Below are 27,147 nucleotides of genomic sequence, written 5' to 3' on the forward strand. Positions count from 1 at the left end.
ATGATATTCCTGGCCCCCACCCTGAACCTGAGGCGTTGTCCCACTGGGCACCGCAGTGTCCAGCCGTCCTGCCGCTGGGCTCTCATCCTCCTACTGACCGGATGTGCCTTCGCATCCCTCTCTTGTTTCAGGCCGTCAGGGCTCTGAGCATGCTGAAGGCAGCCAGCGGTCAGCGGGCACTGCTCCTCCGGCCACCCTGGGCCACCCAACTGTCCTGCTGTATTCAGAGGAGCAGGTTGGCTGAACGGGCCTGTCAGGGCCCCCCAGAAAACCCAGGGCCTGCGTGAGCCGGGAGGGCGTGAGCCGGCGCAGGGTGACTCGGGCACTCGGGCAACCGGCTCTGGGCCTTCCACCACGGGGGGGGGGGGGGGGGAGGAGATTTCCCCTCAACAAGGGCAACGGGGTGAGCCGGGAAGCGCCCCACACGCAGCCCACTCCCCGGGGGCTGGCCTCCAGGGGCCACCTGCCTCATCTGCCCCCCAACCCAGGGCCCACGTCCCCATGAGAACACGGGGGGCTACAGCGGGGACGGGCCGACTCCCGGTCACCTGGGCCCATGTGCGACCGTCAGGGTCACAGTGTTTCTGAGGGCGTGTCCACTGACACAGAACGGGGTGGGGGAAGCACCGGGCAGACTAAGGACACCTGGGAGGGGCCCAGAGTTTACTCCCCGCCTCCCTTGGGGCCTCGCCTAGGGTGGACAAGACGCACTGGCCAATATTTACGGGACAACTGGACACGCTGCTCTGGAGATGAGTAAAAACGTGGCTGGAGCCTTCTGACAGGTGGTCTTCTGGGGAAGCCCTTCACAGCCACTCGGTGCCCCCTGGCGGTCTCAGGCTGACACAGGCACAGCCCCTCCCCCGAGCAGGAGTGGGGGTGGGCGGGCGGGAGGCCGGGTGCGCACTGAGGCAGTCATCAGCCTGGAGCTCAGCCGGCCCAACAGCCGGCAGGTGCCGAGGGCGCTGGCCAGACGGGCATCTGCAGGGCTTGACCCAGACTGGCAACCCTGCAGCCCACCTCCCACTCTGCTGAGACTCTGCCACGGACACAGCTGGGCAGAACCCATGGGAGCCCTGCAAGCGAGACGGGAGGGAAGGAGGGTGGGATGTCGGGGATCAGACCTGGGTCCTTGTGCCGGGCAAGGGCCCTCCCTGCTGTCGCATCGCCCCGGCTTTATCCTAGTGTGGCTGTTACTGGCTTTACTAGCGGTCATGCCCATCAAGTGTATCTCAGGTTGGTTCTGGTTGGTGTAGGAACGTCACAACTCTGAGGGTGGGGAGAACCCACAGACCCGGAGCGCAGGGCAGGGTGCAGGAGGGCCTGCACAGCCACGCCTCGCTGGAGCGGTGCGCGGAGACCCCAGTCGGCCCGCCTGGCTCCAGGCCACAGCACTAACCGCCTCCGGTGCCGCACTGCCAAGGGCAGACACCCCACGCCAGCCACAGAGCACGGTGAGCACTTACCGGTGAGACTGCCAGGCCCCGTCCCTCTCCTCCCCGCACAGTGTGAAGGGGACCACGGCATGCCCATCCCGAGGCGAGGGCAGGTGGACTGGAACCCACTCCCAAGACGTGTGTCCACCCCAGCCGCACCCGGCTGCCTGCATGTGGACAGGGCAGTGGGGCCAGTGTGTGTGCAGGGCCCAGCCGTCAGGCACACCCTGCACCCCCCTTCCACAGAGCCAGAGACGCCCCAGAAACCTTGTCCCCTGCAGACTGTGGCTTGTGAGGCCTGAGGTGGGGCCAGGCTGGGACCGGCTCTTCCTGCCCGAAAGACGAGAATGACTTGCTCACCTGCACCGGCAGGAGCACCACTCACTGGCTCTCACCGGTCACCTCAGTAAGGCACCCTCCTGGGCCTACCAGCCCACCGCAGGGAGCCCCCACAGCCCCTGCCCGCCCACCCCCCTGCTCCATGCTGGACCCCGCATCTCGGCCATATCCCCCCAGAACTCAGTGCCGGGGAGGGCGGGTGTAATCACTCCCTCTCCCCAGTGGGCAGGCAGCAGCACCCACGGGCGTCTCCCGACCGTCTCAGTTCACTCCCCACCCTGCAGATGGGAGAGCTCGGGGAAGAGCGTCGGCGGGGACAGAGGCTGCGCGGAGGGTGGAGGCAAGCAGGTGACCCCGTCCTCTGCTCCGTGCAGGTGAGGGGACCCAGGAAGGGAGCCGGTGTGCAGGGCCCTTGAGACAAGGTCTGTTCCTGCGGGGCTGCAAAGGCTGCCAGTGTGGACGCTAGAGGGCTGGGCACAGAGCACGGGAGCTGGACCTGCTTCAAGCCAGCCAGCCAGCCAGCGCTCCCTGGGGAGGGTCACTGGGTGACTCGCTGTCCTCTACCCTCAGTGCCCGGTCTGGGTGCTGACTCAGCAGGCTGGACAAACTGGACACCGTCACGCGGCCACACGCCAGGCACAGAGCCCTGTTATAAAGTGATTTTATTAAATTGATTTGGACATACTGTAGGTCAAATAATATTTTCCAAAGGTAACAATCATGGACTTTAAAGCTCGACATAAGATTAGTAGCTTCAGAAGTGTTAGTCGGTCCCCCCAGAACAGCGTGATAAAATAATTCAACTATGTAGAAATATAGAACTCTAGGACTAGCCGAGAGCTCGGCCGCCGGCCGCCTCGTCCTGAGGGGGAGCCAGGCTCCCGGGCTAGGCGGCCTGCCAAGCTCACGTACCTAATAGTCAGAAATCTAGAAATCAAACCGATTCTTCCTAAAACTAAAATTCTATCCGTGATATTCCCATGGGCTCTCTACCAACTACGAGTCCAGGCTCTCTCTAACGCTCCGCGCTACAGGACATGGGTGTTAAGACACGACAGTACATGGGGCTTGAGGAGTTCAGGCCTGGAAGGGGTTTTTGCACAGAACAAGGCCACCGGGGACAGGTCAGTCTCTGGGGTCTCGACTGGCACTGACGCGGCCCCCCAAATCCCACCTCGCTGAGTGGCCACCCTGGGAACTGTGTGGGCCTCTGAAATCCCCTTTGCCTGCGGGAGGGGGGTTCAGCCACACAAACACCCCTTCCAATCACACAGAAGAAATCGATCCACGTATGAAGCGAAAATCAAGCTTAGTCTCAGTACTCGGATGGCGATTCTGGGCAGCTTATTCCCACTCTGACGCGGACAGATACTAACCCAACAGCCCCTTTCAGAGCTTCAAAGATCCTTGATTCCCCCAAAGACTTCCTGAGCAAAGGGCTACATGTGGGAATCAATGAAGACAGGAACGAAAGGAGAAACAGAGTCAAAAGTTAGTTGCTTTTTGTTCTTGTCATCGGGGACTTTTGGTCTTCTAAACATTCCTTGAGTTCCTTCACATGAGCTTTTAGTATTAATCTAGCAAAAAAAAAAAAAGAAAGAAAGAAAGAAAAAAAAGAAAAAAGGGAGGGGCGGGGCGGTGCAAGGAGGCAGCTGGGCACCTCGGCACCTGCCCACTGCCTCCCTCTTCGCAGCGGCCGTGCCTGGGCTGCTCTGCGCCCTCAGAAAGGCCTTCCCTGACCGCTAGCTAACACTGCCCCCCACCCCCCACCACTCTACACCACCACCCTAGTTTATTTTCTTCATAGCACTTAATCACTACCTCAAACTACGTCATGGATCGGTTTCCTTCTCACGCTCCGTCTCCCCCGCGGAAGCAGGGCCCTGCCCGCCTGCCTCTGTGTTCCCAGCACCAGGCACGGCGCCCGCGTGGAGGCGGCGCTCAATGAGTCTTGGTTGAATGAATGAGGAAAGAAAAGGACGATGACAGATTCACCACAGACTTGTGCCCGCCAAGCGAGACGGCTGTCCTCCGGGGGGTGGGGTGGGGGGTGAGGCCTCCTTGCGGCACTACCTGCAACCCCAGAGGCCAAAACTGACCACCCCGGCTCGGGCGGGCTCTGCCGGGGACACGGAAGCTCGCGGAGCCCCTGCACGAAGAGGGCGCTGAGCTCGCTCGCCTCTTCCTCTCTATTTACATTCAGCTATTTCCAAAAAAAATTTTCAAGTTAAAAATAGGTGATGTAGTCACTCAATTCTGGCACACAGAGACAGTGATTAGCTGATCCATGGAATTTTAAAACAAGTTGAAGGAAAGTTCAAGGGCACCTATGCCTGCCAAGGTCACTCTCGCAGGACAAGTGAACGGAAACTATGAGTTACTAAGATCTAAGATGAAATTTAATGCCATCTAGGAAGGATGGAGACTTATGGGTACTTGAGGACAGAGAGGTAAAATGGCTTCAGGAAGAACGGCTCTGTGGGACTCGAGCCGGGCAGGACCCAGAGGTCCCGTCAGAAGCACGGAAGCACGGAGGAGTAGAGCATCCGTGTCCAAACGCAGTGACCAGTGACCAGTATGCTTGCATCAAAAGGAAGGAAGGGCATGAGCTCTTGCGGGGGTGTCTGGGGAACTGCCCACGCCATGCGCAGCCAACGTGCCCGCAGGGCCGGGCAACCGTCTGGGCTCTCGTGTAGTCATTCCACTACCAAGGCATCAAGCCAGAAGCCCGAGAAACGCATGTGCACCCGGGCCTCACAGCCTGTCTCGGGGAGACAGTCAGAGGGATTCCAGATTCAGACTCAAGTGGAACATACTTGGCATGAATTAAAAAAGAAAAGAAAAAAAGAAAGAATCCACCTCACATACGCCTCTTCAAACAGAGTGTCCTGCTGGGCTGGCTGTAAAAATTTCTCGGGTCAATGCAGGTATTTACAGGGTTTCCTTCCTAGTGGCACTTATGGGTTTCAGGATTTTAACTCTGAGCAAAAACGCTTTATATAACTGATATTTTGAGATGGTTTCTCTCCTTGGTGTGCACCCTCTGGTGGATGCAGAGGCTGGTGCTCTGGCTGAAGGCCTTCCCACACTCGTCACATTTGAAGGGCTTCTCCCCCGTGTGCACCCTCTGGTGGATGCACAGGCTCGAGCTCTGGCTGAAGGCCTTCCCGCAGCCACAACAGCGATAGGGCTTCTCCCCGGTGTGCACCCTCTGGTGGATGCACAGGCTCGAGCTCTGGCTGAAGGCCTTCCCACACTCGTAACACTTATAGGGTTTCTCTCCGGTGTGCACCCGCTGGTGCATGCAGAGGCTGGAAGTGTGCCGGAAGGCCTTCCCACACTCTTCACATTTAAAGGGCTTCTCTCCCGTGTGCACTCTCTGGTGCATGCAGAGGTTGGAGCTGTTACTAAAGCCCCTTCCACACTCACTGCACACATAGGGCTTCTCGCCTGTGTGGACTCGCATGTGAATTTGAAGATGTGAGCTCCAATTGAAGGCTTTGCCACACTCGTAACATTTATAGGGCTTTTCCACCGTGTGGATTTTCTTGTGCCTATTAAGCTTTGTGGTGGTACTAAAATCCTTCCCGCAATCCTCACATTTATAGACCTTCTCGCCCGTGTGGTCCCTCCAATGGACGTGGAGCTCTGATATATGAAAGAAACCCTTGTCACACTTGTCACATTTGTGGGGCTTCTCAGCAGTGTGGGTCTTCTGGTGCATGAAGAGGTCTGCCCTCTCAGAGAAAAACTCCCGACACATGGGGCATTTGTAGATCATCTTTCCTATTTGGTATCGAGATTCAGGAGAAAATTCCCTTACAACTACTCTAGCGACAGGGCTGCTACCTGGAAAGTCTCTCAGTGCGCCCTGCCGGCAGTCTGCCTCAGGCGGGCTCTACTGGGTAGGCTCGGGGTCAGCCCCCGTTTCTCCCTGCCTGTCTCTCTCAGGAAGGCTTCCTCCTGCATAATGTCCCTCACCCAGTATTCCCACTGACCATAAAGTGACTGTCACTGCCATGGACTCTGTGACTCAGTAACACACCACTCTCTGGCAGGTCCTGAGCTGTCAACATTCCAAGGGGCCGCCAAGGTGCAAACCTTTGTAATTTCAGCCCCCAGAATCTTCCTCCCGTAGAACAAGGCTGTGCCTCTCACTTCCCGGGTTCCTGCGGTGAAGGGGGAACTGCTGTGCGCTGGCAGCGGGGTCAGGGTCAGGGACACGGGGCCGGCCACGCGTCGGACAGCCCCAGGGTGCCGGCTCCACGGAGGCAGACACGCGGCTCCATCCCCAGAGTCCACACGGTCCACTCCGGCCTCCTGCAACACACACACCCATAAATGTGCGGACGCGTCTTTCCGTCCAGAAAACTGCCGTAGATATCCTCACTACGTTAACGCAACGTGACATCAATAACACAGACCTTTCCTTAATCTTGAGGAAGCAGCTCTCTTATCTTCCAGAAGGATGCGTCTCTTGAACCTGCAGGTCTGAGGAAGAGAACATGGAGACGTCAAGCTCTGTTCCCAGCCCAAGTACGTCACTTACTGCGACTCCTGAACCCCCAGGGCTGTCACGGGTAAACCCGAGAGCTCCATACATGCGAGGAGCCGCTGTCCTGCTGGGCCGGTCTGATGGGCAAAGCCGCTGCCCTGGGGGCATCTCACCCGAGCCCCGCTCCCTTCCCACCCACAAGTGTGCAGCACACCGCAGCCAAGGTCTTCTCCCTGCCTCACTGTCTCCGACAGTTTCCTGCTGTACTTAATCCAAATCCTTCACCTGGTGCCAAAGAGAATACAAAGGCTGAAGGGCTGAGTAGCATGCTTACATCCTGTCATCCCGACATGACAGTGCCCACTCCCCCCACACTGTACTTTGTTTCAGTTCTCAAACACCCAAGCTGGTACCTGCTCCAGGGCCTTTGCTCAAGCTCTTCCAGGGCCCCACCTGCGTGGGACTTTGTATCAAAAACCCTTTCCCATCCTACTGAAGGGTCCTGGCCAAGATTCTTTTCAAAGTGCACAGAACTTGTAATGTCTCATAACACAAAGTGAATTGGACAAAAGTAATTCACTGGTCTTAATAGGAAATGGGGTTGACAGAGCAGAGGGGTTAAGGCACATGCCGGGCAGGGACCCCCGCCCTCCCCCCCACCAGCACTGCAGGGCCCCTCACACTGACCCCCTGGCCCAGCTGGCCAGAATCAACTGCGGGGGCAGGTCTCATAAGCACTGCTGAGGGGGGTCCCCTTCCCCCAAAAAAGGGAGGAGAGGAAAAAGTGAAGCTTCTCTCAATGCACCTTCAATGCTGTTTGGCTGTAAAGTGAGCGCTAGGGGACAAATCCTGTAGTACATGATCTGTCTTAGAAATACCCACTTGAGTTCGTGTCCTATTTAGCTCCAGCTACCACAACGGCCTGGAAGCAATGTGCACCCGAGACCCCTTCTCCACTCAGAGGCTCGGGGTCGTAAGAAGGGCAGGTGTCAAGGCCTGAGCAGCAGGTCACAGACGCCGGAGCTGTGAACAGGGAACGTGGACGCCATCTTGGGGAGAGCCAGGCTCCTGCCGCACGGAAGGTCTCGAAGGCCCCAACCCCAGAGAGCCGGCCACTACCTAACACAACACAGAGTCCAGGCTCTGACGGGAAACAGGAAGGTCGGCGCCGAGAGGCATGCTGAGGCCTGCGGCCGCACTCGGAGGACCGACGGGACACATGGGGTCCTGCGAGGGGCACGCTACAGGCCTCAGGTCTCCTTCCAATGCCAAGAAGGGCCGGGAAGCCAGCAGGAACGCTGAGTGTGCCAGCAGTATGTGGCCAGCCAAGGGCGTGGGCCGCGCCGGGCACCGCTCCAGCTGGGAGAGACTGAGGCGAAGTGACGGTAACGCGAGCAGCTTCTCGGAATCCGAGTCCAAGAAGCAGCTGTGAAGGGGGACGACTGTGAGGTGCCACCAGGGAAGGCTCCGTGGCAGTCCCACTGTAACCATGCAAACGCTGACGGCAGGTCCAAAGGCGCGTGCTCAGGTGAGAGAGCGACACAGACCAAGCACACAGGAGAGCGGAGTCCAGGGGTGCAAGCGTCGAGTCTGGAGGAGGCCTCCCCGCCCGTCCCTCCTGCAGCCCAGAGCCAGCCCACACACGCACCGACGCAAGCAGGGAGCACTGTGGGCACTGTGGCCGCGGCCCGAGGGGGAATCAGAGTGTGGCCACAGCGGCTTCGGGAGAGGCTCAGTCCAGTAGAAACGGGACACCCCGAATCTGCCTCTCTGCCGGGAGATGGGGGCGGGGCGGGAGGAAGGGAAAAAGCCCAAGGAAGTCCAGTCATGAGGAGAGCGCTGCCCAGCGTGCGGCACGGCTGTGCAGTGCCCTCTACAGCACCGCGGCTCTCCATGGAGGAGGGAGGAGAAACACACTCAGCCCAGCCCCGCTTAATGCCGTCCCTCCCTGGAAAAACACTGAACTTGTTTCTCAGCACCGTTGAAACAGGGTCAGCCAGTCAACGGCCACTGAGGAAACCGGAGGGGGCAAGTAACGAGCACTGGCCGGATGCAGGCCCTGCGGGGAGACACGAGCGGAGGCCTGGCACGGGAGGGCCGGGGACAGGCTGGGCTGCACATGGTGCCAAGGTTCCCGGGAGGCAAACGTGCCTGTGGGGCAGGAGGGGCAATGGCCAGAGGGCAGTCCCGTCTCGAACGCCACGCGTGAGCGAACAGGAGGGAGGCCGCCCGTGGACGGGCCTTTCCCTGTCTGGGCATCGAGGTGTGACTTCCCACGGACCGAGTGTGGGCACAGGGGCAGGGCCGCCACCGCGAGCCAGCGGGAGCCTGACCCACATATGCGTGGCCTCACTGCCCCCGGACGTCAGCAGACAGACTAGCGGCACTCCGGGAAGCCAGTGATTAGAGCAGCGGCCACCACAGCGGACAGGCACGTGGAGAGACCCCCAGCTCCCAGGGCGTCAGGCCGAGTCTGAGGCTGTTACAGTGTCACCTTTGGAAGTGGAATGGGGAGCAGGTGCTGTGTGAATAAAGTCCAAACAGACAGGTGCGGGGAGAGGGTCGAGAAACGTTCCGTTAGTCCCACAACAGACAGCAGATCTGTCACGCACCCCTATCACACCCCCTCACACCCCCCACCCCCACTCCCTCACAGCCCCCCTCACACAGGCTCCCCGGCCCTGAGACTCCGGCTCCTGACAGAACATTCTTCTCCCCAAGCACTCCCTGCCGCGGCCAGCCCCACTGCCCTCACCTGCCTCGTCCGCTCGGCCTCAGCGCGCGCCGTCACTAACGGCCCCATCTCCAGACACCACACGGCCTCCCCGTGCCCAGCCCCCAAACCTGCCGGGCTGGTTTCACCTGGGCAGACACCTCCCGGGCTCCTGCCCACGCCTCTCCCTGATGCTCGAGGCTGGCACTGACCCGGCACCTGCGTCTTGGGCTTCGTGTCCATCTGCACGGCAGGGCCAGCAGGGCCAGGCCCAGGGCCCCCTCCCTGCAGGCATCAGGAACGTGGCGCTCCCGGAGGCCACAGGCAGCCGAGGTCCAAGTCTACGAGCAGCTGAGCCCGTCTCCCTGGAGTGGGAGTCACACTGACGGGTAGAGGGCGGTGACGGGGTCGGAGAGACAACACGGTGGGTAGAACGTTTGCTCTGTATGTGGCTGACCCAGGTCCAATTCCTTGAGCCACACAGGACTCCCCAGCCCCACAAAAGGTGTGTGTGGGGGACGACGGCTGTGACTAGACGGGGAGGGGGGCAGAGCCGGTGATGGGGTTCAGGTACACCGAGGCCAGCAGACATGAAATGGGCCAAACGTGGCTTATGAGGAAAGGAAACACCGAGGCCTCCTCAAGCTTCTCTGTGGCGGTCCAGAGGGAGCTGCCCACGAAGCTCCAGTCATGTGTCCATGTCCCTCTCCTCTGCACAACAGCCGACTTCAACAGAAGAATCTAGGCCCGCCAAAAAAATTACCCACTTGAGCCGTCCAAAGACTCTGTCATCCATAACGGGTCAAGGGCGCAGGCCCCGTCGGCCCCGTGAGTCCTGCTGTGGAGAGCGCTCCCTGGGGTCAGCCAGCGTCCCCCACCTGAGCTGCAGCATAAGGCATGACTAAAGCGAGTTGCTCAAGGTCCTCAAGGGTGACAAAAATGGTACGCGGTGATCTCTCCCAGGGCCGCCCTGAGGCTAAACAGGACAAACCCTGCTTTCTCTTTCCTCCACCTGTCACTGTCACTGTCATCCGGTTGCTCATCAATTTGCTCGAGCGGGCACCAGTAACGTCTCCACTGTGAGACTTGTTACTGTTTTTGGCATATCGAATATGCCACGGGCAGCTTGCCAGGCTCTCCGAGAGGGGAGGAGGAATTGAACTCAGGTCAGCCGCGTGCGAGGCAAACGCCCTACCTGCTGTGCTATGGCTCCAGCCCTTCCTCCACCTGTACAGCTGCTAACCAGCACAGTCCGGCTGGGAAAGGCTCTTGAAGCTGGTCGTGGCCTGTGCTGTTTCTCACTGTACCCACGTCCTGCTCCTGGGAGCAGCCCCGAGCACCCCACCAGCAAAGCCAGGGTCCTCACGCTTCCTCAGCGACTTGGCCAGACCTCCAGTTGAGGGACGGGGTGAGATTCAGACTGATCACTGGGCCCGGAGCATCACTCCAGTCCTGCAGTTTCTTCTTTCCCCTGCCGTGAGCTGGGGCCTTCTCTGCACTCACTGCCCACTGACGCTTCTCTACCACCTCCTCCTCTCCTCTGCAAGGTTCAGAGCAACTGGGACTGACGCACATGGATCAAGACCAGGTGGCCAAGGAAAACTGGCTCTGGGATCCTGACTGCTAAATGCGACCCCTAGGTCAGCCTTACCCAGGAAGGGCCGGACACGCCGACTCCCAGGCCCCACCCCAGACCTACCTGATCAGAAAGTACATTTTAATAAGAAGCCTAGAGATGTGACAAGGGTAAACTCTGAATCTCCAAGCCAGCCGGCTGGTACATGCAGATCTTGGCAAGCACCTGAGCAAGAGCCAGACTGATACTGAATGTGGAAACACTTTAAACATTATGAAGGGGCAAGAACACCTAACTTGACTTCTAACTTCCCAAGAGAGGACACCACACAATCCTCACACTCAGCGAGGTCACTGACCACTGCCCCAATCCTCGGTCAGGCCCCTGAACCCCCGGGCACCCGCTGCTTCTGTCCAGAGGTGACCCTGCTTCCTCTATGGGTCTTCGATGGAGACTCCTAATCACAGCCCCCACCTCCCCTCACGGGTTGTCCTCGCCAGTGCTAGGGAGCCAGCTCAGGGGCTTAGTAAATGATCTCAGGGTTACTCAGGTCCTTTGGTAAACCAGAACACACACACACACACACACACACACACACACACACACACACACACACACACACACACACACACACACACACACACACACACACACACACACACACACACGTTGGCTATAGAATATCTCTGCCTTAAATAATGCTGTGTGACGCCCTGGCTTGTTGTGCTCTGCCTCATCCCTTCCTTCTGCACCCGGGTCAGGCAGGCAGAGATGCTGAGGGCCTGTGCTCAACTCTGCCTGTGCCCCTTGCAGTCTGCTGCCCTTCGGCCTCCCACCAGCACCAGGCTGCTCCATCAGAAACATCTAGAACAGAAGCCAAGCACCTTCTGGGGGGCAGGGGGGAAGTAGGTAATCAAGTGTGCTGACATGAGGCCATAGACCCTCAGGCCCTTGTCACCTACTCACCCTTCAAGGCAGTCAAATCCTTACAAGTCACATGCCAGCCAGCGGAGAGCAGCCTCAGGTGGAGCCTCCTTCAGAGCCAGAAGGCAGACAGCCAGCCTGGGAGCACAGGAGACGCCGAGCGACCGGTCCACCTCGAGAAAGTGAGCTTAAGCTTCCCAATGGCGGCCTGGACTTGCACTTCCCCAAACGTGACGTGCAGATTGCCGGTGGCCCCAAAACCTTGACAGAACAACAGCAAAACGACTTTACCAGGAACATTCAGACCGCTCTCCAGCTTCCCTGTGCGGAGAGCTGTGCTCCAGATGCAGGAGCACTCAACGCTGAGTGGCTCCATGCCTCTGGGGTGCTGCTCATACCTCCGCCGCCATGTAGAGGTGCCCACGGTATTCTTCACCGCCAGTCTCAGGTAAAGACAATTTCACTCCAGAACACCGTGGAATGGGAACAGAAAGCATTTGCTCAACTCTAACCAAATCTGTCCCGTAGTGCACTCAGAACAGTAAGCACGAGTGCATGTCACTAGTGGGCCCCACACCAGCGTGCCTGTGCTCTCTCTCTGAACGGAGAGACGGGGCTCTTGGTACAGGAAACAGCCAGCAGCTTTGGTCACCAATGGTCAAGTCTGGTCTTTGAGGGGAACTCGGCTGTGTGCCTTCCGGAGAGCTCTGCACTACCCCAAAGCGGATGATTTGCTCTGTGGGGGGAAGGGGGCCATACCCAGCGGTGCTCAGGGCTGACTCCTGGCCCTGCACTCAGGGATCACTCCTGGTGGGGCTCAGAGGACCATTTGGGATGCCGGGGATTGAACCAGCACATGCAAGGCCAACGTCCTACTGCACTGCAAGTTGTATCATCGCTCTGGCCCCATTGGATGGGTTTTCTGAATAAACAGGGACATGAATATAATTTCTCCACACCACAAAATAGAAACATTGGCAAGATCTGCTAACTCAGTGAACTAAGTTCCTGAATGAGGTGTGAAATATTAGGGGGCCAGGGCTCCAAGGACTGGAGCACATAGGCAGAAGCCCTGTGTCCCTGCTGAGGGCCAAGCCAGAAGCAGCCCTGAGCACTATGGGAAGGGGGAGGAGAAGGAAGAGGAGGAGGAGCAAGAGGAGGAGAAAAGGAACAAAGAAAATAGAAAGGAAGGAGGGAGGGAGGAAGGGAAAGAAGGAAGAAAGGAAGAAAGGAAGGAAGGAGGGAAGGGAGGAAGGCAGGAAGGCAGGAAGGAGGGGAGGGAGGAAGGAAGGCAGGCATAAAGGAAGGAAGGAAGGAAGGAAGGAAGGAAGGAAGGAAGGAAGGAAGGAAGGAAGGAAGGAGGGGAGGGAGGGAGGAGGGGAGGGAGGGAGGAAGGAAGGAGGGGAGGAAGAAGAGAAGAACAAAATGAGGGAGGAACAGAAGGAAGCAAGAAGCAAGCAGGAATGAAGGCAGGCGGGCAGCCGGACAGAAGGCAGGCGGTGGGCACTACAGGACAGCCCTCCAGAGCTGCAGGTTTCTCAGAAGCATCCGACTCGCCACTTGTCCAGAGCTGGTACCGTGGCACAGATGGACGCGCAGGCCTGGGAAGACGAGGGAAACTGCACTCTCTGCCTGAGCCTGGATTTCTTCATCTACTTCAACCAAACAACATATTGCAAGGAACTGGATATGAAAGCAGATGTCTTTTATTTAAGCCTCATACATTTAAAGACATTTGCCAAAATGTAAATATTGCTACTCCTGCTACTAAATGTTTTGTTTTACAAAATATCTGTTTTTCATAAAATTGTCATTTGTGTTGACATGAAATGGGTTTAGCATTTTAATATAATTAGTTAATAAATATTTTTGTGAAATTCTGTTCTTCTATTATGACACCGCTCGCTTCAGAGCCCACATAAACAGGAAGCTCCAGGTGTCCTTAATCATTTTTTAGTGAAAGGGTCCAGAGATCAAAAAGTGGTTTAGATTCCATCTTAAACCCATGTTTTTCAAAGCTTCCAAGTTTGTGAATCAAGTTCCAAAAGTATGTGAATTAACTGTAGGAGGAAGTTACTAGTAGTTCCCAATTCCCACCATTGTCACCGTTACTTCACGTACAACACTGTCCTGCACAGAGAAAGGACAGAGTGTGATTTGGTTAACCGGATTCAGAAGTGGGTTCCTGCAAGACCGTGGTCTCAGCACAGTCTTGCTCTCTTCCCTCCTGGACATAGATAACGGGCCCCTCTTGGAGCACACTGGGGACATGTCCTCGGTGGGGCCAGGAACTTTGTCTCCTCATCGACTTTGTCACGAGGAAGCTTTGGCAAGTATTAGCTCCAAAGAGAGCGACAGTTCTGTGTGGCCTTTCTTGACAGGCCACAGCACACAAAAAGCAGATGGAAAAGCCGCTCACATCCTCGAGGCCCGCATGCTGCCAAGAAACCTGGCCAAGCGGCTATTTGTCCTGCCCAAGGCCACAGGGACCTAGGCCTAGCAGCAAGGCGGCCTCTTCCCCTGCTCCCGTCCACACCTTCAGAAAACAGAAGCACGGAGCGGCTGATGGAGGGGCTGAAGCCTGCCCGTTCCATCTGTGCCCTGCCACAGGCACTCGCCACACCCCAGCACAGAAGACAAGCTGCTGCAGCCGGGAAGAGCAGCCTGAGCCACCTGCTTCCTACCTGAGGGCCAGGGCCGGCCCTGCTCAGGGCAGCCCCGTGGCCTCCACGCCGGGCCACCCGTGAGAGGCCTCCTGGCCTGCACTTGTCTATGCCTCGTGTCTCCTCAGCACCCCGGAAGGCCCTGCACCAGGCCTTTCGGCTGGTCCACTGGGCAGGGCTATGATAGCAAAGGGAAACTGAAGGCTGTTTCTCTCAGAGCGCCCTTGACCTCTTATGGCCAAACGCCCCTCCACGCCACACTCCGGCTTCTCTCCAGCCCAGGCCTGATCGCAGAGGCAACCCCCACAGCAGTGCAGCGCTTCTGAGCAGGGCCCTTCTAAGACCCGGGAGAGCCTTGAATAGCATCAGCTTTGGCCGTGGCTGCTGTTCACGTTGCATCTGAGCAGCACAGACTGGCCAGGACGGAAGTAACTGCCCTCATGGGTACCCCTCCTGTGCCTACTGCGGGTACCAACGGTCTGGTGGTCCAGAGGCTCCCGCACAGTTAGTCTCTCCGCTCTCTCCTGTCTGCACTGGGCTCACACCTGGTTACCAGATTCACTGACGACAGTGGGTGGATGGTCCAAATGGCCCCGCTGACGCCTCCTGCCAGTGGACTGGCCAAACTGATCCAGCACGACTCTTGACCCCCTGACAGAACAACTGAGATGCACCCCCCTTTCCTCCCCACACACCCTTGCTTCGCCGCTTTGTCCCCTGACACGGAGTCACAGAGCGCTGTTCTCCGCTGTCCTGGGAAAACTGCTCTTCGGGGGACTTGGCCCAATGACTCCTAAGAGAGAAAAACAGAAAAAGCGAAGAAGCCATTGCTGAGTATCCCTTAACCAAGACCTGCCACAAAGACTCTGAAATCTGGCTGGGAGGAGGACAAGGTCGGTGGGAAGGATGCCCAGTTTCTGCACATCAAGGTGAGAGGGTGACACAGGCCCACTCTCTCTGCCAGGGATGACACAGTGGGGTGGGGCCTGGTGCTGCCACTTGCTCTGTGACTGCGGCTGAAGGCAGACTGATCTGTAAAGAGATGGGAATAATGTCCTCACCGCTTGGCTATGATAATTAAAGAAGATAATAAATGTGAAAGTACCTATCAGAGTGCCCACAGCATAGCTGAGACTCCGTAAATATGCGTTTGCCTATTTGCCCAATTTTAATTAGGGCATGACACATTCGCACGCTTGCCAAGAGCGGCATTTCACAAGGAAGAGGCTTCCGGGACCGATGATCTCCCTCCCTGTAATTAGGGCTCTTCTGTTCAAAGTCAAGCGCTGCTTTCTTTCCTCCCGTCTCCTGCACCTCCGGTCTGCCCAGAGCTTCCTCCCCGACCCCTCTCACGCAGGGCCCAGGGACGATTCATCTGACTGCAGACTCACCTCCACTTCCCAGCTGCATGCAACGCACAGCAACGCCAAGTGACAGCACAGCTCTGAGTGGCTTCCAGGATGGCCCCACATGAACACCACAGACAAAGGGTCCATAGCTTATACATATCTAGTAAATGTGTAACATGTACACATTAAGAATCATCACTGGGCTGGAGAGAACATGGAAGGTAAGGGGCCAGGGTGCTTATCCTAACTTCCAATGACCCCCAGTTCCAAACCCTGGCACTCCACATGGTCCCCTGAACATCTCCAGGAGTGATCCCTGAGCAAAGAACCAGGAGTAAGCACTGAGCATCCAGCAACCCAGGAGTGGCCCAGATCCCTTCCTAAATAGGAGAATCATCATTTCGAGGTAGAATACTGGACACGGTCAAAATTCCTAAGTTCAGATGATCGCTCTGACAGAATAGCTGAGACCACAGGCCACTCACTCCTGTGGCCTCTGTTCTGTTTACTGGTACACAAAACAGCCCTGCCTGGTCATCAGGTAAAAACAATCTCACATTCACTGCAGATCAGGGGACAAGCCGCATCCCAATTCTCACTCTCACACTGGGTGGGTGCACTGAAAAGGACCTTAGGCGTTTCAGGACAGTTAGGACCCTGGGAGGGAGTTCAAGGGAGCAACAGCAAGCAACCGGCCTGCTTGTGGCCTCTCCACCCCAACTTGGGCCATCTGACAAGCTTCGACAGGGCAGGAGACAAAGGTGAGGGTCGATGCGCTTTTGGCTCCTGCTGGGCCTGACCCTCTCTCGGGGGCAAGAAAGGCCCAAGCCTGGAAGTTGCGGTGTGTCAGAGGGCGAGAGGGCGGGGAGACCCCAAGTCCCAACCCCATCCCACAAGGCCAACAGGGATGGAGGGAGGCATGGTTTTTTCTGTTTCCCAGCTGTGTGTGGAAAAACGTATAGTTTTACTACATACATAAATCACAGACTTTGGGCTTGATTAGTGTTTTCATTTCAGAAAAGGCTAAATAAAGAGAATACCTCTCCTATCTAAGATCCATGTTCTCCTCTTGAGTTGAACTGAAGAGGGGAGGAAATCGCCACGAAAGCTTAAAAGAAAACCAAGAGAAAACAATGCTTGGAACAGACTAATGGTGGTGTTTGCCCAGAGACGGACGTAAATCCATAATCTCCAGGTAAGAGGAGCTTCAGGAAGTTATAGTTAAGGTGTCGTACAGGCTTAAGGGAAAGAGAACCAGAAACTAAGGGACGAAAACAAACTCAGCTTTAAGAGAAGGTCTGCTACCATGGCAAAGACAGGAACCGTGGGCAAGAAAAGGGAGGCTCTGGCCGGGACGTCTGCGAAGCATGGCCTTGCTGACCACAGGTCTCCATGGAGAGGAGAACAAGACGCTGCTGCTATCCTCAGCACAGGGAGGCAGCCCCAAGTCGGGGGCACTCCCACCCCCCAAGGCAGCGCTGGAGGAAACCATGAGGGAGGGCGAAAGAGAGGGGCTCTTCTTCACTGAACCCCAAGGGCAAAGGCTTACTGCAGCCCAGGATACTTTCTGAAGGGAGTCGCCACGAGGGACGATGTGGCTGCAGGCAACTCCCGAAACTGCAGAGAGGCAGTGTCTGGAGTGGGCAGAGGCGGCAGAAGGGGCCCTTCGGGGATTCCAGATCCGGGTCCGTGCTGACAAACAAGGGAAGACACGGGCAGCCAACTTAGTCCCGGGGTCTGTGTAGAAATATGGGATTCGAGGCACACAGCCAAAGAGGGAGTGGAAGGCTGGGCAGTTTGCACCAGGCACAGAAGCCCAGGCACAGGGCTGTGCTGGGAAGGCCCTGCATCCCGAGAGCGGGAAGAACAGACTGGGCTCGGTGGGCAGGGTCCCACTGGGTGCCCCCCCTTTCTGATGAGCAAAGAGCAGAGTGACGCCAGGGGAAGGTCACCTTACAAGGCACTCAAGCACCCGAAAGGCTGATACTTGAGGCACCCCTAAAACCAAGCTGTAGAAGCCTGGACTCACAGATGGTTACACTGCCGTCCCCTCACTCACTCCGGACACGCAGAACTGGGAATCAGACTGCTGCCATGCTTATACCCGATGCAGCGCTCAGTTTGCAATCCTGCCAATGTGAGGACAATACTGTTACTGTATGGTTCCCCGGAATTTGGAGGAAAAGGAAATATGGGCATGATATGAAATTATAATGATCCAACTTCAACAACAGCTATCAGAAGCAGCTGTATCATTTTCAGCAAAATGACTGACCTGAGGGATAGAATTTTATCCTGAACAGGCCTGAGATGTCATAGGAAGGAAATGGAAAAGTGAAAATGCCTACAATACATGTAGGGTCCTTTTGATCACTGTATGACTGAAACTCAAACCTGAAAGCTTTGTAACTGTTTTCACGGTGATTCAATAAAAAATTTTTTTTTTTTTTTGGTTTTTGGGTCACACCTGGCGATGCACAGGGGTTACTCCTGGCTCTGCACTCAGGAGTTACTCCTGGCGGTGCTCAGGGGACCATATGGGATGCTGGGATTTGAACCCAGGTCGGCCACGTGCAAGGCAAACACCCTACCTGTTATGCTATCACTCCAGCCCCAATAAAAAAAAAAAATTAAAAAATACATGTAGGGTCTTAGTTTCTCTACAGGAACTGAGGTGACAAGGAACAAAGGCTGCTAATAGACTCTATATAAGGGCAGGAAGTCATCGTGAAATCAGGGCTCGATGCCCACCCCTGCTAGTCCAAGTGCCTGCTGTCTACTGACTCCACAGAGGACATGCCTTGACGGGGATCCAGGCCCCCTGGCCAATGAGGCATCTCCCCCACTAACGCCCATCAGACCCAGGATGGACTCCTCAGCCAGACCCTAACCATGACCTCCATGACCTCCAACAGTACCAACCAAGCCAAACCCCCAGCTACTCACTCTCAGGACTCTGACCCTACTGATAACGAGCTGATGGGCCGTGGGCTGGACCACCTGGGACCTGGATGGCCAGGTGGGAGCAGGGCAAACTGGAGTCCTGAGGAAGTGCATCATTAGGGACGGTGGAGCAGGAAAACAGTGCACCAGAGTGGAGGCAGAAAGAGAGCACGCCACATCCACGGCCTGACTAGGGCTGCCCGGCCCACATGCAGCCTCTGACACATGCCATTGCTCAGATGGTCTGAAGGGAGCACTGCCCTTGGCTACAAAAGACCCTTCAGAGTTCCTTCAGCCCCTGTCCCTTTCCCCAGCCCAGTCTCCACGCAGGCTGCTGACAGACCCATTCTCCTGACAACTACTACCACCTCACCCAACCCATGGGCTCTGCCCTGGCCCTCCCCTGCTCCCAGCTTACATCTCTGCAATGCTCCCCCATCCAGCCAGTTCTGTTGCCTCCAGAGGGCGCTCCAACACTTGCTGGGGAACCTTCAGCCAGCAGCCCTGCAACAGCAGACCTTGAAATGCATTTCACCATGGATTACCTCCTTTAGTTGCATTGTGAGCTGCGGTACGACTGGCTCCCTGATTCGACAGTTATAAGCCTATCATAAGACAGAGCTGTGGTAATCGCTTACTGAAATTCCGGCTGAGAAACCTGACTCATGTTTGCTAGGCCCTTTGAATCACTAAAGTATTCGAAAACCCCATGAAGCTTAACCATGTGTTTGAGTGCACATGTCAAAGTAATCCTGAAAGCCAGAGGGAATAATGGGATCAACTGTGCAGAAGGTGAAGGGCCCAGGCCCCTTCCTGTTGGGCTTTATTGTTACTGTCTTTGGGGGAGAGGCTCAGTGCAGCTACAGCAGGGCAGACTCAGGAGGTCTGACACCCCACCACAGGAGGTGCTAAAACATAAGCTGTGGCAATAGCGATGATGACTTTATAAAGTTACAGGGCTTGAAAAATAAATAAGCGCTACAATAATTTTACTAAATTTACTGTATCAGAGACATGGTACATTTCAAAGTTAGACTCAAAGTACAGAAATATAATTGGTGCCAATAAGCAATAAAAAAAAAGTTGCTTTAAAAAAATTCAACTTTGGTGCTGGCTTGCCTTGCATGTGAAAGATCTGAGTTCAATCCACAGCAAAACACAGGTTCACATACACATACGCATACACGCAAAAAAAGATCAAACTTGGAATGGTTCTCATAGACGTACTCCAGAGTTAAACTCCACTGAAAATCTCTCTCACAGCCTAAGCAGAGGGCCAGGCCGGGCACTACCACAGGACTATCTCCTGGTCTGCCCCTACGTGCAGGAATCGGCTCAGCGACAGCAATCACTACAGGCAACAGGGTGCTCAGAGTCTTTGTTGCTGCTGTTCAGAGCACATGTCCTGGGGATGAACTGAGGTTGGCCACAGGCAGGCAAGTGCCACTGGCCTCTCCTACCTCTCCAGCCTGATGCTTAGCACTCTTAGCGAATGCCCCACACCTGCTCAGAGAGGTGGTCTCTCGTCCTGTGGACTCTGAAGAACCACATTTAGTCTTTACTCCACGAGAAACATGCTGGAGTCCAGTCTAAAGCAGATGTATGTTCCCCAATCTTCAACAGTTTAGCGATCTGAATTGTTTCAGGGACAGATCTGTGCCCAGCACGTGACCCGGGTAAAAGCGTTCCTCTATCTTCAGAACAAAGCACTTCCTGCAAACCCTTTCAGAAGAACCTCCGTGTCCTACAATCTCTTTGCACTGTGTCCAAACTGACTGTCATCTTCTCACTGAACTCACTGCAGCAAAGTGTGAGTCCCTCAACAGTCAACTAACATTTTCTCCTAATGTGTCCCGTCAGCTTAAGTTGGGAATGGTCCTCGCTGACTCCAGTCTGGCCTCTTCTAAGCCAAAAACACTCCCACATCATCTTTCTAAAATGAAGACCTCAGGGGACCATATGGGATGCTGGGAATCAAGCCCGGGTTGGCCGCGTGCAAGGTAAACACCCTACCCACTGTGCTATCGCTCCAGCCCCTCAGCTGGCTTTTAACCCCAACAATGCCACCATCTGTCTCCACTCCACCCCCCTATCCCACGCCATTTCCTTGCTCACTACTGCCCACCTGCAGAGGGGCACACCTAACTTTTCTGAACTGCCCAGGTCTGGCTTGCCCCTCTCCTCACGCCTCATCCTCTGACCCCGTTTCCTTCCCTGAGTGTCCAAGCACATCTCTGCTGACCTTCAGAGCACGTCCATAGCAATGCTAGATGAGCAAACAAACCCACACCTCACACCTCACTGTGGTGTGTTCTTCAGCCCCACCTACACTGCGCGCCCAAGCGCTCAACCCCACTGGGTTGAACTACATGCCATAGCCCCAAACCACAGCCAGGCTCTCCAGGCCTCTGCAATGGGCTAAACAGTGGCCAAGCAGAAAGTAGAGGAGGGCACTTGCTGTGCACACGGCTCACCTGGGCTCAATCCCCAGCACCCCATATATCCCCCCAAACACCGCCAGGAGTGATTCCTGAGTGCAGAACCAGGAGTACCCCTGAGCATTGCTGGGTATCACTCCCCAAAATAAATAAATCTGTTAAATGCAGCTGTGTGTCACAACAGTGTGTTAGAAACATAGCCAATTGACAATTAAAAGGTCAAACTAGGGGCCAGAGCCATAGTACAGCGAGAGGGTGTTTGCCTTGCATATGGCCAACCTGGGTTTGATCCCTGGCATCCCATATGGCCCCTGAGCACTGCCAGGGCTTATTCCTTAGTGTAGAGCCAGGAGTAACCCCTGAAAAAAAAAAGAGAAAAAAAAAAGTTAAACTAAAAAGCCCTGTGGCTCATGCATTTATTAAGTTTAAGTTTCTACATTTATTCTACAGATATAAAAAGAGAAACTTGAACTTTTCCCTGCACACCCTTAAGTAATTGTCTTTCAAATACTGGAACAAAATAAAAACATCCCAAGCACATTACTCAAAAAAAAAAAAAAAAAAACCCTCTTTAGTTTTTTGCTTTTTGCCATATCCAGCAATTTCAGGGGTAATTCCTGGCTTCAAACTCAGAAATTACTCCTGGAGGTGCTCAGGGGCCCTATGGGATGCTGAGGATAGAACCTGTGTTGGCTGTGTGCAAGGCAAACTACCAAATAGTACTATTGCTCTGGTCCCTAGATATGGTTTTAAAGTATACACTTTAGAATGTTATAATATATGACAGGACAAGTCTATTTATAAAAGTATATACAGAGCTGGAGCAATACCACAGCTGTTTGCCTTGCACGTGGCCGTCCTGGGTTCAATTCCCAGCATCCCATATGGTCCCCCAAGCACCGCCAGGAATAATTCCTGAGTGCAGAGCCAGAAGTAACCCCTGAGCATCGCTGGGTGTGACCCAAAAAGCAAAAAATAAAAGTAAATAAATGAAAGTGTACACATCTATTAACCATGGAGCTAAACTAAGAGATAAACTCATTATCTCTTAAACATTAAATGTTTCATTATAAATGTAAAAAGTAAAATCTTGGAAAATATTAAAAAGTCACTTATTCCTTTTTTGTTTCTGGGCCACACCCAGCTATGCTCAGGGATCACTCCTGGCAGTTCGTAGGAAACCACACTGATGTGTGGGATGGAACCTGATCTGCTGTGTGCAAGGCAAGTTGTACCAGCACTCCAACCTCCTCAGAAAGTTACCTTTTAAAGTCACTTAACTTCCTACCACTCAAAGTCCACAATTTACTATTTATTCAGTGCAGGGAAAAACGCAGGGCCTCACACATGTCCAGCAAGTGCTACACAATGAGCTGCATGCCCCAGGCCTAAAGTTCACAATCTCTAATATTCTAAACCTAATTTCCTCCATTTTTCCATCACAGGTTATTCTGGAGGGTTGCTGGGATTTACATTTATGAGTTTCAATCAGGTGTGCAGTTTTATATCCTAATTTCCTTCCACTTATTGCCAAAGCATTTTAACACTTTTTGCTTTTAAAACACTTCAACAGTAATATAATATGTCCGGTGGACGTATCATAACTACTGTGACCTTGGAAACAATTTGCAGGGCAGAGAGATGGCTCAGAGGCAGAGCTCTCACATATGTGGCGTTCTGGGTTTGATTCTCAGAACAGAACAAAACAAAACAAAACAAAGGAAAACTAATTCTGCATAGGGTAAAGAATGCATTTAAATAAGTTCCTTGAGCAGTTTCTGAACAAATGCAACATCAAGAACTATGAATACTTTTTGGGCTCTTGATAAGCTAGCCATGGTAACAGCCTGACATTTCTACCACATTCTCCTAGGAGAAAAAAAAAATATTGATGTTTTTATTAAATCGAGAGAAACTATAATACCTCAATAACAAAAGTAAGGCTGAAAAGATAGTTAAGAAACTTTCCATGCACATACCCAACTCCAAAGTTTGATCCTTGGTACCAATATGGTCCAGCAGTGACCAAGTGCAGAGCCAGGAAAACAGCCCTGAGCACTGCCAAGTGTGGCCCTAAAACAAACACAAAAACCAAACCAGTCCCACCATGGTCTTCCTCCACTAGTCATAAGTTCTTTGAATGCTTTTAGATCCTTTTTCATTCTTATTCAGAATGCATGCAGAAACATACACACACACACCACACACACACACACACACTTTTGAATCTTACAAGTAGGATTAAACTAACTCAATAATATATTTCAGACACCAACTCAGGTTACATCAACACATACAAATCAATCTTTCTCTTATTTTTAAAAAATCCATCTCTTTTAAAAAGCTACACAACACTCCAGAAGTACTAGAAATTTGTTTGTGGTTATCTCCACCTTTTTCTCAAAGTAAGTGAGGGTACAATGGACTTGGTCTCAACCAGCTTGTCCTCCGAGACAAACTGCCAAGCGTACGAGATTCATCAAAGCATTCATCAAAGCATTTGTGTTTTATTTTGATTGGTGCAGCATTATCTAAAAAGTTGGAGCCAATTCTATGTTCCCAATAATTAGGTGCATTTTTTTTTGCACCCTTGGCTGTCTTTTTAATTTCTGATAGCTCCCTGAAGAAAACTAGTTATTTTTAATTCTAATCAGTGAGTTTGAGTTCCTTTTCATTGCTGACACTTTCACTTCTGTGAATTATTCATAACCTTCATTTCTTAATTGTGTCAATTCTGTTAATCCTTTATCTGTTTATGTTACTTTTCTATCAGCTTGTAATAACTGGAGGGGGGGGAAGGTTAAGCACTCCTAGCAGTACTCAGAGCTTACTCCTGGCTCTGTGCTCAGACATTCCTGGGGGGGGGGGTGTCAAGGGACCATATTTGGTGCTGGGAGCCAACCCTGAGTTGGCCACAGAGCAAGGCAAGTGACCTAACTGCTGTCCTATCTCTCCAGTCCCACCTCATATTTGATATTTGTCTGAAATATCAAACAACCAACAATAAACTTTTTCAAGCATTTGAAATTTTGGTTCTTACCTAAATGCTCTAGCTAAACCATCTATTTCTTACATTTTCTAATACTTTTATGTAATTTTTATTTCTCTAACCCAAATTAAAGTCATTTTGAACACGGGGACATTGGACCCCTCTTTCCAAATACACTTAGCCATTTACAGTATATTGTATGGTCATTTGATCAAACTACCAACTTTATTTTTTTTTTTTGGCTTTTTTGGGGTCACACCCAGCAATGCACAGGAGTTACTCCTGGCTCATGCACTCAGGAATTACTCCTGGCGGTACTCGGGGGACCATATGGGAAGCTGGGAATTGAACCTGGGTTGGCTGCGTGAAAAGCAAATGCCCTACCCACTGTACTATTGCTCCAGGCCCCAAATTACCAACTTTACAGAAAACTCTTATAAGCAAGCTTCAGACTAGGGCTTGCTGTTCTGTGCACCACAACTGTCTACTCTGCTGCTCCCCATCAATATCACTGCAGCACTAAACCGAGTTTGTGTTTTGGGGAACTGGGGCGGGGGCGTGTTCAGGGGGCCTGAGAGTGTTCAAGGAATAATTTGTGGTGTCAGGGATTGAAATGAGGTTGGTTGTGTGCAGGACAAGTGTCTTGACCCCTATTCCCTCTCCATTCCTACAGTAGTTAGTTTTAACATCTGGAAGAGCAAATCAGCCATCATTTTCTTTCTAACCCAGTAACTTCCAAGTAACTTCATGCTGTAATTGCTACCCCTGTCCATTTGCTTACTTCCTCTAAAGTTTGAATCTTTTTTTTTTTTTTTGCTTTTTGGGTCACACCTGGCGATGCACAGGGGTTACTCCTGGCTCTGCACTCAGGAATCACTCCTGGCGGTGCTCAGGGGACCATATGGGATGCTGGGGATCGAACCCGGGTCGGCCGCGTGCAAGGCAAATGCCCTACCCGCTGTGCTATCACTCCAGCCCTAAAGTTTGAATCTTGATCTTCCAAATACCCTTAAAGAGAGCAGGTACCAGATAAAACTCTCCTAGTTTTATCATGGATCCAATAGTCATGGATGTCTTGTAGCTCCCTGGGGAAAGAGCACTAGGGAGGAACTGCTGCATCCTGAAGAGATTTCAATCATTTTTATGTGGAGAGGGGTTAGGCCACACGCAGTGGTGCCTGGGACCAAACCTGGGTCAGTTGCAAGCTCCTGCCCAGCCTTCCCCACTGTACTGTCTCCCAGCCCAAGACTGCAATCTCAGGTCACCACATGACAGGTTCCTGGTTTCAGAACCCAAATCCCTCCTTGAAATAACTTGTGCATCACTATTTTTCCATTTGAAAAATTTCAGTCATTCTACCACATTTACTCCTCTGGAGGAATTTTATTTTGGATTTGGAGACCACATCTAGCATTGCTGGGGGACCCATATGGGGCAACTGAGCAACTGAGCCCAGGGTCCAGTAAGCAAAACATGCACTCTAGCCCCATTAGCTTTCCTTTCCGCATGGGAGAGCCTGGCAAGCTCCCGGTGGCGTATTCATATGTCAAAATCAGTAACAATGATGGGTCTCATTCCCCTGACCCTGAAAGAGCCTCCAATGTGGCACCGCTGTGAAGGACGAGTAAAGAGAGGCTTCTAAAATCTCAGGACTAGGGCGAAAGGAGATATTACTGAGACAGCTCGAGAAAATCGATGATCAACAGGATGATGATATAAAAAATAAGTCCCACTAGAATATTAAAATGTTTTACTTGCAAGGTACTTCGAGCTTTATAATGACCATAATGATCTGCCCCCTTCAGAAACATGTGTCAATCTATCTAGGTGAGCTTTTGAATTCCTTGGGTAAAGGCTTTTACCCTTCTTAACAAATACTTTTGTATATTTATACTTTATTCTGACCTATCTCCTTGTTTTACTGTTACTGAAAATTTTTTGGTAAGAGTAATTATTATTATGTATCAGTGAGATTATACATCATTCTAAATGTTTAAGAAATTCTACTTCTAGTCAATGGGTCGACGCACATCCAGCTGTTTGTAGAGTTTATCTTCTTTATTGACCTGAAGTTCTTAACATGCTGAAGATATTAATTCTTTACTTGTCCTTATCACAAAGATTCTCCTTTTAGTTTTAACCACTGGTCTTATTTTCCCGTTCTTCTTAAACAACTTGTACATTTTTAAGTATCCTACAATTTTTTTTTTTTTTTTTTTTGCTTTTTGGGTCACACCCAGCGATGCTCAGGGGTTACTCCTGGTTTTGCACTAAGGAATTACTCCTGGCAGTGCTTGGGGGACCATATGGGATCCGGGGATCGAACCCGGGTCGGCCGCGTGCAAGGCAAGCGCCCTACCCACTGTGCTATCGCTCCGGCCCGTATCCTACAATTTTAACTAAGAATAGATTTTAGTGCCACGGGGTGCTGGGATTTTCTTTCCCATATAACACCTGCTCAGTGGGTATTATTTCCTCATTTAAAAGGTTCCAGTCCAGGGGCCGGAGCGATAGCACAGCGGGTAGGGTGTTTGCCTTGCACGCGGCCGACCTGGGTTCGATCCCCAGCATCCCATACGGTCCCCCAAGCACTGCCAGGAGTAATTCCTGAGAGCAAAGCCAGGAGTAACCCCTGAGCATCGCTGGGTGTGACCCAAAAAGCAAAAAAAAAAAAAAAAAATGATAAAAGGTTCCAGTCCAGGTATGTTTGGGTGTGGAGACTTTGCTCAACTATTCAACTACAATGGCCCCTTCTCCCTGATAAGCCTTATTTCTCTCCATACGTTCTTAGGATTTGTGACACTCATGACTTATCACATTCCCATGTCATTTGTATTTGGGTGCTTAACAGGACTCAGTGAGGTGCAGACTCCAATGTCGGTATGGTGCAGACTTCAATGTCAGTACTTTTAAAATCAATGTGACTATAAATGTCAGTACTTTTTAAAGGAATGCGACTCTACAAAATGTTAACATCTGTCAGGGCTTGACCCAGTTCACTACCCAGAATTATTTCATCCAGTTCATCCCCAAACAGACATTTTCCATAGTGTTTCAACATCGCATTCAGATATACAGCCAGACTTCCTGGTGATTTCATGGTCTCCAATGTAAGAGCCCTATCTCAATTTATTTTTGAGGGGGGAGGGGGACACCACAACTGGGAGTGTTGAGGATCAAACCGAGGGCTCCTGCATGCAAAACATATAACTCCAGTCCTCTGAGCCATCTCCCTGGCCTCTCAATCAGGTTGTGGTTACACAGTTTAAGTGTTCTGTTGTG

General features: G+C 53.0%; 1 protein-coding gene across 9 annotated transcripts in view; it reads right to left on the bottom strand.

Annotated features, from left to right (window-relative positions):
* Positions 1–2,419: 2,419 nt before the first annotated feature.
* ZNF664 (zinc finger protein 664) overlaps positions 2,420–27,147 on the bottom strand; it is a 28,128-nt gene continuing 3,400 nt past the window's right edge. For 5 of the 9 annotated variants that reach the window (XM_055147649.1, XM_055147645.1, XM_055147640.1 and 2 more), the window contains 2 exons: positions 6,200–6,266; positions 2,420–6,095 (listed from right to left, as the gene is read on the bottom strand). In XM_055147649.1, the coding sequence (XP_055003624.1) occupies positions 4,771–5,556 (786 nt within the window). In that variant the 5' untranslated portion in view covers positions 5,557–6,095; positions 6,200–6,266 and the 3' untranslated portion in view covers positions 2,420–4,770. Of the gene's footprint in view, positions 6,096–6,199; positions 6,267–11,525; positions 11,745–14,841; positions 14,940–27,147 lie in introns of all 9 variants that reach the window. The other 4 variants (XM_055147644.1, XM_055147641.1, XM_055147647.1 and 1 more) reach the window with 2 other exon arrangements.

This window comes from Sorex araneus, chromosome 9, assembly GCF_027595985.1.
Source record: "Sorex araneus isolate mSorAra2 chromosome 9, mSorAra2.pri, whole genome shotgun sequence".
NCBI lineage: Eukaryota > Metazoa > Chordata > Mammalia > Eulipotyphla > Soricidae > Sorex > Sorex araneus.